This window comes from Poecilia reticulata, linkage group LG16 (assembly GCF_000633615.1).
Source record: "Poecilia reticulata strain Guanapo linkage group LG16, Guppy_female_1.0+MT, whole genome shotgun sequence".
In the NCBI taxonomy this organism is placed as follows: Eukaryota; Metazoa; Chordata; class Actinopteri; order Cyprinodontiformes; family Poeciliidae; genus Poecilia; species Poecilia reticulata.
The window spans coordinates 1,608,099-1,620,550 of record NC_024346.1 but is presented as its reverse complement, the minus strand read 5'-3'; the positions used below and the strand labels follow the sequence as shown (position 1 = coordinate 1,620,550).

The 12,452-nt window shown below is 37.6% G+C and overlaps 1 protein-coding gene and 1 long non-coding RNA gene across 2 annotated transcripts; one reads left to right on the top strand and one right to left on the bottom strand.

The window, feature by feature from the left end:
- The first annotated feature begins 1,410 nt into the window (after nucleotides 1-1,410).
- Nucleotides 1,411-5,135, top strand: gpatch4 (G patch domain containing 4). The gene is made up of 8 exons (XM_008430707.1): nucleotides 1,411-1,496; nucleotides 2,139-2,217; nucleotides 2,299-2,372; nucleotides 2,440-2,532; nucleotides 3,009-3,128; nucleotides 3,207-3,319; nucleotides 3,759-3,809; nucleotides 4,153-5,135. Exons 2-8 carry the CDS (start codon nucleotides 2,139-2,141, stop codon nucleotides 4,802-4,804), a joined length of 1,182 nt encoding a protein of 393 aa, XP_008428929.1. The 5' UTR covers nucleotides 1,411-1,496; the 3' UTR covers nucleotides 4,805-5,135.
- A 4,055-nt stretch (nucleotides 5,136-9,190) lies between these two features.
- On the bottom strand, nucleotides 9,191-10,037 carry LOC103477550 (uncharacterized). The gene is made up of 3 exons (XR_535665.2): nucleotides 9,963-10,037; nucleotides 9,694-9,753; nucleotides 9,191-9,287 (listed from the first exon to the last, which is right to left on the bottom strand). It is a non-coding gene; the product is annotated as an uncharacterized LOC103477550 (long non-coding RNA).
- Nucleotides 10,038-12,452: the final 2,415 nt, after the last annotated feature.

Here is a 12,452-nt window from a genome sequence, read left to right as displayed (position 1 = left end):
TCCTCCCAGTGTGGACACCAGTCAGGAGAAAACGTCCTCCCAGTGTGGACACCAGTCAGTAGGAAACGTCCTCCCTGTATGGACACCAGTCAGGAGGAAACGTCCTCCCATGATGTTGGGAGGACTCAACATGATGTTGATTGACGGTGCTAATCAACCTCATTAGTGCTAACACATCCTCCTACAGCTAGCCGAGTCTGTCATGAATGCTAAAGATCCACTCAGTGCATTCCCACCTATGGTGCTGCAGAAATATTTTCCCTGTAACTGTAATTTGTTTCTTCTCTAATGGCATATTTAGCAGCAAAAACATGAGGATGACTGGCAGCGCTAAGCCCCTCCTCCCCGCTGTGATTGGTTGTTTTTGGTCAGGAAGAATTTATTTCTTCAGATTTTAATAACTCAGGGACGAGATGGAGCAGAACGATCTTTTCACAGATTATATGTCTCATAATATACATTACATTATAAATATGTACAAATATATGCATATATGTTTTATAAGTTACAAAATGCAACTTTAACCCTTGAATTTGTTTGTGAGTTTTATCTATAATAAACCATTATTTTCTTGAAAAATCACAAAATGCTTTTCATTTTGATGGTGCATCTCAAATAATCTCATCAGACAGAAAACAAAGCAGGTGGATTAGTTGATCTTTTTTTAGTAAAACAAAATTAACTGTCTGTGTGTTTTGACGCTTTAAGGCAGACATTAGTAATCCATTAGTAATCAATTTTAATTGTCAGATGAATCACCTCTTTTCTTTCTTTTTTGGTGAGAAATGCTGCCACCTGCTGACAATTCATTGTAATATCCCAAACTATCTTTTTTATATTCAACATTTTTCAACTGTGAGTTTTTCCAACTTTCTTCTCAAACATTTCTGAGTTAATATCTCATTGTGAAATATTTGAAGTTTTATATATTTTTCTTTAGCATAGAAATGCACCGCAAACCTTTTTTTTGTGGCGCACATTTTGTTCTTCATGACATGTCAAATAAACCGAATTATTGTTGTTAATTAGCTGTGTAACTTTACAAACGGCATCCCATAATATAAATATGTTTAATAAATTTGATGTTGGAGCAAATTTATTTAGAAAATTGTTAAACTCGTCTTCAAAATGCCAGAATTTGCACATAACTACTCTTTTATCTGGCTGCATCTATTTATCTATATTAGTAAATATTTTTTATCATCAGTTACTCAGTACTTGAGTTGCATTTTCATATATCCAATAATATTCACATATATTCAGATATTTTTATTATTATTAAAATGTCTTGAACGGCTAGTTTTTAACCATAAATTGAGTATAATGTTTGGCACTTTTGGACAAAGATCTGTCTTTCGTGGTAAATTCCAGCAGGTGGCGGTAAAGCGTCCAGGCGTTTGAAGAAGAAGAAGTACTTCCGGTTTCATTCAGGAAGCACGTGTGTCTTTCCCAGCCGCCGGTGAGGAAACTTCAACAAAACAAGACGTGAAGAAAAGGTCCGTTATACATTTTTATGCGATTTAACATGAATCCGGTTTTGTTGTTGAGTTTTTTTGGGATTAATGCAGCGATCTGATTGGATGCTGCTTATAACGGACATGTTTGGATGACGTCAATCATTTATATTTTAGGGTAAAGCTCTGAGTTCATCCCTAAAACTGTCAGTTTAACTGGATCTAAACTAACGTGTTGCTGCTGTTTGAACTAAAAAGCATTTTATTCAGACCGTGAAGGTCTTTTAGTGCAGAGATCCGCAAACCTCCGGAGCCTCCTGTGATTATTAATAACTGAAAAATAAACTGAGCGACGTTTTTAGAAATATAACTAATGGAAATGACTTGATCTGTTTGTTTACACAGTTTTTTCTTATTGTCACATAATTTAAACAAAATCTCCAGACTGTTTGAATAGTAAACTTGTTTGTGAATCAAATCGCTTGATTCTGAAAGTTTTGTCTGTGTGATGCTGCAAAAGTTTGAAAACGTTCCTAGAAAATGGTCGGATTTTCCTGTGTCGATGTGAATATTGGTGCCAGAAATGTTCGGATTGCTGTTTGTTCTGCAGTAACTAACTAATCAGATGAAATCAGATGCAGTTTCAGCTGTGAATGTGTTTAATTCCTTGGTTTTCTCGCTCAGATGTCTGAAGCTGAGCAGGAGAAAAGCGGAGGGTTGAAGTTTGCAGAGCAGCTGCTCCTGAGTCACGGCTGGGAACCCGGTGAGAGCCACGTCCAAACCATCAGAACCAGCAGGTAACCAGTCACCAGTCAGGCTCTTACTGGGTCCGCTCTCTCTCCAGGGAAAGGACTCGGCCGAGCGGAGAACGGCATATCAGAGCCCATCAAGGTCAAGGTCAAATGTGACAAAGGAGGGGTGAGTTGACCGGCAGGTCTGGGTCTGTAAACATCTGCAGGAATCACAGCTTTGTTTGTTCCTTCAGATCGGCCACAGAGAAGGAGAGCAGTTCAGCTTCCACTGGTGGGATCACGTCTTCAACAAAGCCTCGTCCAGTCTGCAGGTGGAGGCCGGCCAGGTGGGTCAAAGGTCACACATCACCTGGAGGCAGCAAACTCCTCCATGTCCTGGAAGGAGCTCCGTAGATTTCTGAGGTTATTCATGTTTTATCCCCATCAGCTGCTGAATCTGAATGAAAACTTTCCCTCATGATGATTAAACATTTTGTTACGACGGCGCATTAAAGCTGAAAACTTCCACCAAAAATCTCAAAAAGGTTTTAGAAAAAATGATGTGGAAATTTGAGTTTGATAAGTATATAAAAAATTCACCCTTTGAAACTCTGAAATTTCCATTTTTTTTCTAGAAAATCTCTGATTTAATTTTTCTAGGAAATGTTCAACTTTTTAAACTCAGAAATATTCTTGTTTTTTTAGGAAAACTTCTGAGATTAATCTCAACATTTCTGACTTTCTTGGCAGAAATCTGCATATATTTTCTATCTACAGTGACCCTGATATGTTGTCAGTCTGCAAACTTTCCTGTTTCTTTCAGAATGGAATCAAATTGAAAAAGACGGCCGAGGAAGGTGAGGAAGAGGAGGGAGCGATCTCCAACAAAAAGCCTCGGAAATCCCTGCAGAACAAATCCAAACTGTACGGCCGCTTTGTGAAGGTAACGGTTCTGTCTTTGGGGCGGAGCTCCGGGGTCATAGGTCAACGTTAGAGGGAATAACGTCTTGATCTGTTCCAGTCGGCCACGCTGCTGTCCGGTCAGGAGGAGCCGCAGCCGAAGGCCCCCAGTTCAGACAGCAGCAGCTCAGATGAGGAAGAGGAGCAGAAACTGGATCTGTCCAGCACCACCAGGTAAAGTCTTTCATTAGCACTGAATCCCAGTTCATTTCCAGTTCAGGTGGAAAATTAAAACGGAAATAAATTATTTTTTCCTTCAGAATTTGACACATAATCCTGAACAGTAACAACATGAAAGAAGTTTTTCCCCAACATGCTGTTTTCATCTTTCCTTCATCCTGAAATCAGCAACATAATGAATAAAAACACCAAAGAGTTCAATCAGTCGGAGCAGAACAGAAACTCTTCAGGTGTAATCCAGACAGGAAAAACTCATTACGGGATGTTTGTGTCAAGTTTAAAGGGAAACATTAATAGAATCTGTTCTGGTATTATGGCTGTTAAACCATAAAACCCAGAAATAGTTTATTTCATTTATGGCATTTAGCTGTTTTAATTAATTACTCATATTTCAGGTTTTCAGATTAAAATCTAACGATTTTCTTTTCTTCAGACTTTCAGACGCTGATCTGATGAAGGTTTGTGGAGGACGAACGGCTCACAAGTAAGTTGAAAATTAAAGCAAAATGGATCAAATCCTGAAGGAGACGACGGCGTTTTAGGGCCATGGAAGATAGAAAAAGTGAATTTCCATCAAAAAAACTCAGAAATTTAGAAATTAATCTCAGGGGAAAATAACCTGTAAATTACTGAAAATTTAGAAGATATTCAGCTTTTGAAGTTTCTTCTAGAAAATTTCAAAGATTCATCTCAAAATGTATTTTTTATTTTTTGACAAAAACACCCATTTTTTTCTTTAATCTACCACAGCCCTAATATCCCGTCATAAAAGGTCGTAGCTCCATATTAACCAACGTTTCTTTATAAATCCTGTTGTTTTGCTCCAGAGGCGCGCGGCACGGTCTGACCATGAGCGCCAAGCTGGCCAGACTGGAGCAGCAGGAAGCAGAGTTCCTGACCAAATATGGAAAGAAGAACCAAACAGGAAGCTCTCCAGCAGTTGGTGACACAGCGACTCATCCGGAGGAGACGAACCGCAGGAAGAAGAAGAAGAAGAAGAAGAAGAAATGCAGAGAGAGCTGTGGGGAACTAAATGGTGATGAAAGTCCTGAAACAGGTTTTCAACCAGAGAAGAAGAAAAAGAAGAGGAAAGATGAAACAGAGGGAGGAAGAGAGGCAGAGGCAGAAGAAGAAGAAGAGTTGATCGTTGGAGGAAACGTTGAGGTTCAGAAAGAAGATGGAGAAAATCCGTCTGCAGAGAAAACTGAGCCGCTTCCGTCTGACTGCAACAGGAAGAAGAAGAAGAAGAAGAAGAAGAAATCTGCTCAGCATGATGCTGACCCTGCAGAAACTGGGCGGAGTCCTGGAGAATCCAGCCAATCAGATCGCAGATCCCAGGAGGAAGCAGAGGTTACCATGGCAACAGAGAAGCAGAGAAGGAAAAAAAGCAGAAAGGACAAATCAGTGATGGAGAAACCTGCCGACGACGAGGAGCTTCCTACAAAGAGGAAGAAGAAGAGCGATGGTGGATCAAACTGAGGCGCCGGTTCTGACCTGTGGACCTGGAACTACAGTCCGGTTCGGATTCCTGAACCCGACCCAACCTAACAGAGAGAGAGCCCAGAACCTTCAGAACCAGTTTAATGGTTTTTATCTCTGCTGGTAGAAAGTGAAGCTGCTTTTCTCTGCAGGGTTTTTTCTGTTTAATGGATTTTTAATGAACCGTCAGAATAAAATCTGGAGTTAAAATAAATGAACAGAATTTCACTGATGGAAACATCTAGAAAATGTTTATCTGTCCATCCATCCATTTTCTTGCATCCTTGTCCCTCAGTGGGGTCAGGAGGTGCTGGTGCCTCTCCAACTAGCGTACCGGGCGAGAGGCGGGGTCACCCTGGACAGGTCGCCAGTCTGTCGCAGGGCAACACAGAGACACACAGGACACACAACCATGCACACACACACTCACACCTAGGGGCAATTTGGAGAGACCAATTAACCTGACAGTCATGTTTTTGGACTGTGGGAGGAAACCGGAGTACCCGGAGAAAACCCACCATGCACAGGGAGAACATGGAGACTCCATGCAGAAAGACCAGGGCCGGGAATCAAACCCAGAACCTTCTTGCTGCAAGGCAACAGCTCTACCAACTGCGCCACTGTGCAGCCTAGAAAATGGATGGATAGAAAATGTTTAGATTTATGAAATAAATGTTAAACTTTCTGATGTAATTAACTCAGCCTCTCTAAGCATCAATGATTTACATAAACATCTATTTTAGCAACATTTCCACCAAAAATTAATAACATTGATTATAAAATATGATCAACTGGATTCATAAAGCTAGTTTTTTTTGTTTATTCAGGTTTAGATGCAGTTTATTCATAACTGGAATAAAAACCCATTAATCAATAATCCACATTAMTCAGCATCAGTGCTGGTTTAGTTTAAATGTTGTTTTGTGTCATGATTAAATATTGTATATAAATATTGTAACACCTGTACCAGGTGTCGATAACTTTCAGCGTACTGATGGCTGTGGGCCGGTCTAGTCAAAGTCCAGKKCTGTTTGTAGTCTCAGTCCGTCTCTCCTGGAGTCTGTTAGCAGGTGAGGGGAACCGACCAGAACCTGCCGGACCTCAGTCAGAGTCAAACATGTTTCAGGTTCTGAAGCAGATCTGGACCCAGACAGGCTGAGACACGACATCAATAAATGAGTTTTATTATTTTATCTGCAGATAAAAATCATTATGAAGCAAAAGAAGAAAAAAATCATAAACTAACTGATTACAATCATGTAGAGACAGAAAACAAACAGAAGCATAAACATTTCAAACTAAAATACAGTAAATAATGACAAACTTTATCATAAGTTTATCAGAAAACAAAAATGAAAAATGTTTCTATATAGAAAAGTTTGATTAAAGTATTAAAATAATTTTCCAATCACACTCAATTGATCTAAAATCAAAGTTTGGTTACAATCCTGTCCAGAATTTACATTTTGTCTTAGAGATCAATAATAATTGATAATAAAGTAAATATTGAAACTTACAGCCTTACATGAAAACATTAAATGTTTCTGTCATCAGGATTATTACAAAAAATAAACTATAAAAATATATTATAATCAGCATCACTTTAATAAAACAAATCAATTAAACAAATCAAAGTAAAGAACAATCATTCTTTAAGGATTTATGGAAACACAGACTTTAATAGCTCTATTTAAACTTGATGTATTATTAATAATAACGTCATTAATTAGGTGTTTAAATATTAAGTCTCAGTAAATCAAAAAAAATATCACACTAATTAACATTTAATCTATGAAAAAAAGTAGATCCAAATATATTGAGTTACATTATTTTAGTTCTTGGATTTTTATTTTAAGTAAAAAAAACAAAACAAAAAACAGCATGGATGTAGCAACACATTTTTACTGAATGAATAGTGAAATGAACAGAAAATAAAAACTAAATATATTCATGTTAAACTTCTGATTATTTATGATCTGGAAAAGTTGCAGCAGAAAAAGGAGGAAATAGAAACAGATTTAATTAAGAGACACTTTGAAAGGTTTCTGCTTACAGACGGGGGGAAATGTGTATGTGTTTGTTACTGAGAACCAGCTCGTTGTGGGATTCACATATGGATTCATGAATGCATATGAATCAGAAAAGCTCGGGTTATACAGGTACCAGCACCTTAAAATGAGAAACACAAACATCAGGAAGTATAAAATCAAATATCATTTATTTTGACAGAGATAATTTAACCCTTAATTTTTATTATTGCTAAAGTAAGAAACTTCTTACCCAAGTGTGTCGATACGTCCATCAATCCAAACCCAGTTGCTCCCATTACTATAGAGCCCCAACCAGGAGAATGTCTTTATGTTGTCATGAATTAATCTCTGTTAATCACAACATTGAAAATGATCAAGTCATCAGAATTTCATCCCATATTTAAAATCTGAATTTGTAACATGATTGGTCTCAGAGCTCACCTGTTCCTGCAGATTATCAATAACAACCAGATCAGCAGATGAGAACTGACAGAACCGACGACTTTCATCCCAGGTCAACCAAACATCACCGAAATAGTAACATGACTCATTGAAGAAGATCCAACCTATTTTACACAGCAGACACTCTGGAGACAGAAAATAATTATAATAATAATTTAAAAATAATATTTAACAGTTTCCCTTTGTATCATGGTTCTACTGTTACTCTAAGATTTTATCAATATTTATTGATTCTTGTTTGATTGTAGGTATAATTAGAAATGAGATACATTTATTTTATCTTAAGTTGTTTTTATGTGAAATGTTCATTTTGCCCTTTATTTATCCTTAAACATGTAGGAAGTTTAGAGAAACGTCTCAGTTAGACACTCACCACCTTCGCTGCAGTGTCCATTTATCATAAAGGTGTTAAATTTCTGAATAAACTGGACTGTCTGGTTCAGTTTCTCAGTTTCATTCTGTGATTTCTCATTTAAGTTTTCCACGTGTCTCCTGAGTTTCTCAGTTTCGTTCTGTAATTTTTCATTCTCAGTCTTCAGATGTTCATTCTGTTTCCCCAGATCAGTCACAGTTTCATCATGTTGGTTCATTTTCCAACCAGCTGTAAATGAGAGGAAACAGATTATAAAGGAAAAATCAATTCAAGGAGTTTTATTGTTGTAAAATATTTAAGTTAAAAAACAGTATTTTTGCAGATTAGAAGACGGGCATGTTGGTGGCATCAACTCACTCAGTCTTTGGTTGCTTAGCAACAACCTGCTGTATAACGACCAGTTTCAAGTCCAAAAGTAAAATTTCACTCAAAGCTTTAATGTAATTCTGCTTTTAACAAGTTTAATTTTATTAAAATCTCTCTTCAATCAGACTATATTTATGTTTCCATCTGAAAGCGCTTATGCTCTTGCAGATTTGTTGAATTTTGTTAACATGGAAATAGTTTCAGCCGTTTTGTTGGAGAAAAATAACCTGGTTGTGAAAACAGAGAGATTTACCCCAGGAGAAGAACCCGATGCTGACCAGCAGGATGGAGACGATCCCCACCAAAACCAGAACCAGATGGACTTTAAGGTCTGTGAAGAATCAACCATGAGAACCACAGCAGTTATGAACAGTTAGAGAGAGAGAGAGAGAGAGAGAGAGAGAGAGAGAGAGAGAGAGAGAGAGAGAGAGAGAGAGAAAACGCTGTTGGTCCAACCAGCCGTCTGTACGTATGAATGGTTACGATGGAGAACGAATGATTTCAAACATGTATGAAAGAATCAAGGTAGCACTCCAGGAATGATTTATAGTATAATGTAAAGCTTAAAAAGTTGATTTTACATAAAACTGACCCTTAAAAACCTCTAAAAGCATCAACAGAAAAGTAGCATTTTAGTTTTACATTTTGATGTAATTCTGTTACATTCAGTATTAAACTAAATCAATATTTCAGAAAATAAAGAGTCACAACCAGTAACTGTGTTAAAAACACAATAACCTTCTAACTTTAATCCAGGTTGATTTGTTTACCATAAACAGTAAAAATCCATTTGAATGTACATTTTGTATTTCTTTGGATTAAGTTTGTCTGACAGACATTTGTGTGAAACATTTAAATGTGACAAAGAAGCAAAATAAATCTTTAAGATTTACAACAACATAATAAAAATAACAGATAAAATTAAGCAGTGGTTTAAATAGTTTAAGTTTTTACTTAATAGTTTTTACTTTCTTCTGATTTTCCTAGAAAATCAGAAGAAAGTAAAACCTAAACCAAGAAACTCCTCCAGATGATTGGTTAATCTGTCCTAGAACCAGATTACAGGCCTAATCCTGATGTTTTATACCAGTTTACTCATTAACAGGATTAGTTAATCCGTCCTCTGAATGAAATGTTCTGGTATTTTTACTAATTAGCAGATTATAATGAATTTATTCAAACTTACTCGGCATCATAGCAGCAGCTTCTTTAGGCGTCACGTCAGAGTTTGGTTTTGGTTTCTGCTGTTCGTCTGAAGAAAATTAAAAAACAGAAAGACACTAAATAATTAAAAACTAATGTTGAGATTATTTCTCTCTTGACTTTAGCACAATGATCATATAATTATATCCTAAAAACTAAAAGACGATGAATATTTTTGAACCTCAGAGGATTTTCAGACAGATCAATACAGAATCAATCGGCTAAACCGACCGGTTTTTATTTTATCTATGAAAAGGAGAAGTTATTATTTTCCTCTCTGTGTACATTCTTTGTATTTTCCTGTTTTTAATCCAGATTATTTAACATTTTAGATTAATTATATAGAAAGCAGCAATAAACTATTTATCAATCAATACCAAAGATTTAATTCCTTACATTTATTTTATAAAGTTTTCCAGTTTCATGTGTCAGAATAATTAAACCAAGTTTCTTACATTGTTCAGGTTTCTGACAGTTTTCATAAATGTCGCCTGAAGAAACGTCCACATCTGTCACTGAAAGCAAAAACCAACAAAGAAACAAATATTTGTCCGGTTACAATATTTGTACCTTATTTAAATTATTTTATATGTAATTCTGTAATATTGCTGTCATAACAGAATTAAAGTGGAATTAATGGTAAACTTGCAGGTTTATCAGAGATAAATTACACGTTTGCCTTCTCATAATAAAGCTGTAGAAATATTGTGTAGCTGTTTCTCACCTTCTCGGGTTTTGAAGGTGGGATTATCATGACCAGAACCGAGCTCCACTGCCATCGCTGAAACCTGCAGAACCAGAGAAGCTGCAGACGCTTTTATAGCAGCGTCTCAACAATTCACCACATTTAAACTTCAAGAAAAACAAACAGAAAGTTCCTCTTCCTCACAACAAGCAAACATGATACTATTGTGTAAAAAAGGAACAAGAGAAAATGTCAAATGTATTTTATTCTCCAAAAAGACAAAACTACAACAAATCACCTCCAAAAGTCCCAAAGTAAATAAAAAAGAATTAACAAATAAAAACAAACTGAATAAATATAAACTTCTGCTCCTTCTTTTCATCAAGAAATTGCAACATATACTGTATTTTTATCCAATACCATTAAGCATTTTTCAGCCATTTGATCCTCAAATGTTTTCATAGTGACCTAGTTTGTCCATAGACTGTCATAACCAGCCAGGTGGGACAGGTCTAGTCAAATCCTCACCGCGTGGAGGACAATCTGTCTTGTTTCAGAGGAAATCTGTTGTGATGCCCAACTTGATTCTTTTTATAACCTCAAATAAAATTTGTTCAATATTTTTCCACCAATATTTCAATAATCAACATAACCAGATGATATGAGAGACTGAGGCTCCAGGCAGTTTGTGTTCTCCTCTCCTTCCTATACCCATTAATTGTGCATTTCTAACTGTAGGTCATTGATGTAAACTATGATGATCAGTCTATCATTATGAAGCAGAAGGCCAGCTGCTGCTGCTGCTGCTGCNGTGGAGTTCTCGAAGCTCCAGGGGGCGCTCCATCTCGGAGTTGGTCTCCTCGGAGACCTGGGGTAGTTCATCACAGAACTCCCTGAGCAGCTTTTCATCCTCCCTGTATTCGCTCCTGTACAGTGACTGGTAAAACTCCACCRCCCTCCCCCTGATCTCACCCGGTTCGCTCAACTGTTGCCCTGTGTCCGACAGCAAGGAGTGGATTTGCTTCCTCTGCCCGTGCTTCCTCTCCAAGTTAAAGAAGAAGCTAGAGGGAGCATCCATTTCCGTGATGTTCTGGACTCGGGACCTGACCAGTGCGCCCTGGACTTTGTTCTCCAGCAGGTTGGCTAATGTTAGCCTTTTGGATTTGAGAGCCTCAAAATGCTCTCGATTTCCTGTGGATACACAAAGTTGTTTTAAATCCACAATGTTTATCTCCAGATCTCTGATAGATCTAGTAATGAGAGTGTGCTGTTGGCTTAGGAGCTTGATCTGTACTTTCCCATGGTCCCACCATTGTTTTAGATTATTAAATTCTGATTTTCTCTGTCTAAAACCACACCAAAAAAACGCTAAAACCTCCTTAAAACCCCAGTCTTGTGTTAATGCTGAATTAAAATGCCAGTAGGCGCTTCTTCTGGGTAAAATGTTCCTAATAAAAACACTACCTAAAAGCAACGAGTGGTCTGTGAAAGCTACTGGTAAAATCTGRCATGTTCTAAACACATTAAAATTGTGTTTAAAACAATAAAAACGATCGAGCCGGGCTAAAGAGATTCTGTCTTCACTGAGGTGGGACCATGTGTACTGCCTGGCGCCTGCATGCATCCTTCTCCATACATCCACCAGGCCATTGGACGAGACCAGCTGCCGCAGAACACGTTGGGCCGCTGGATGCGGCTCTGCGTGATTGCGGTCTAAAAACTCGTTCTCAGTGCAATTAAAATCTCCACCTATAAAAACATACTCTTCCGACCCACAATCACCCAGCCTTTCCCCAATTTTCTCATAAAAACGCCTCTTCTCTGCATTGGTGGTGGGAGCATAACTATTAATAAAAACTATACTAAAACCATCAAACTTTGTCTTTGCTAAAAGACACCTCCCTTGGACAATATGTTCTATTTCTATGGAGTTTGGGGTGAACGCTCTGGAAAAAAGGAAGCCCACCCCTGCACTCTGGGAGGTGCCATGGCTTAAAACAACTTCCCCCCTCCACTCTCTGACCCAGTCTGTCTCTGTTACTTGATCGCTGTGCGTTTCTTGTAGATAGATTATATCGATCTTCTTCTGATTCAACATTTGATAAATCAATTCTCTCTTTTCAGCCTCTCTCGCCCCGTTTAGATTCAGTGATGCTATTTTAAAAGAATCCATGTTGGGTAAAAAGAAGCTAAGAACAAGAACATAAAAAACTATAAAAAAAGATGATAGAGTGCCACTATACATCATTAAATCAGATTTGTTTTCTAACCTTGGTCATTATTTTCTTTAATCTGAATATGTCTCGGTCTGAGAAACCTGATGTTTCTTTGTTTCTAATGTGACCCTTGGCAGATAAATAAAATATTTTGAGGTCAGGGAAGTAGCTTTCTATTTTTATCCCTCTGAATCCCTTGGTGTCCCTCAAAAAATTCTTAAACACTTCTACTGGGTACCTTGGTGCTCTGCTGTTTGTCTGGGTAGCCGATATGTCGCTACTGTCTGAGATGTAGCTCTCAGCGTCGCTGCTG

What these genes read in the sequence shown, in the direction of transcription:
- gpatch4 (XM_008430707.1), top strand. Translation starts at nt 2,139, where the DNA reads ATGTCTGAAGCTGAGCAGGAGAAAAGCGGAGGGTTGAAGTTTGCAGAG. An exon ending in GAGTCACGGCTGGGAACCCG is followed by an intron (nt 2,218 to 2,298) that starts GTGAGAGCCACG and finishes CTCTCTCTCCAG; the next exon opens with GGAAAGGACTCGGCCGAGCG. An exon ending in TCAAATGTGACAAAGGAGGG is followed by an intron (nt 2,373 to 2,439) that starts GTGAGTTGACCG and finishes TTGTTCCTTCAG; the next exon opens with ATCGGCCACAGAGAAGGAGA.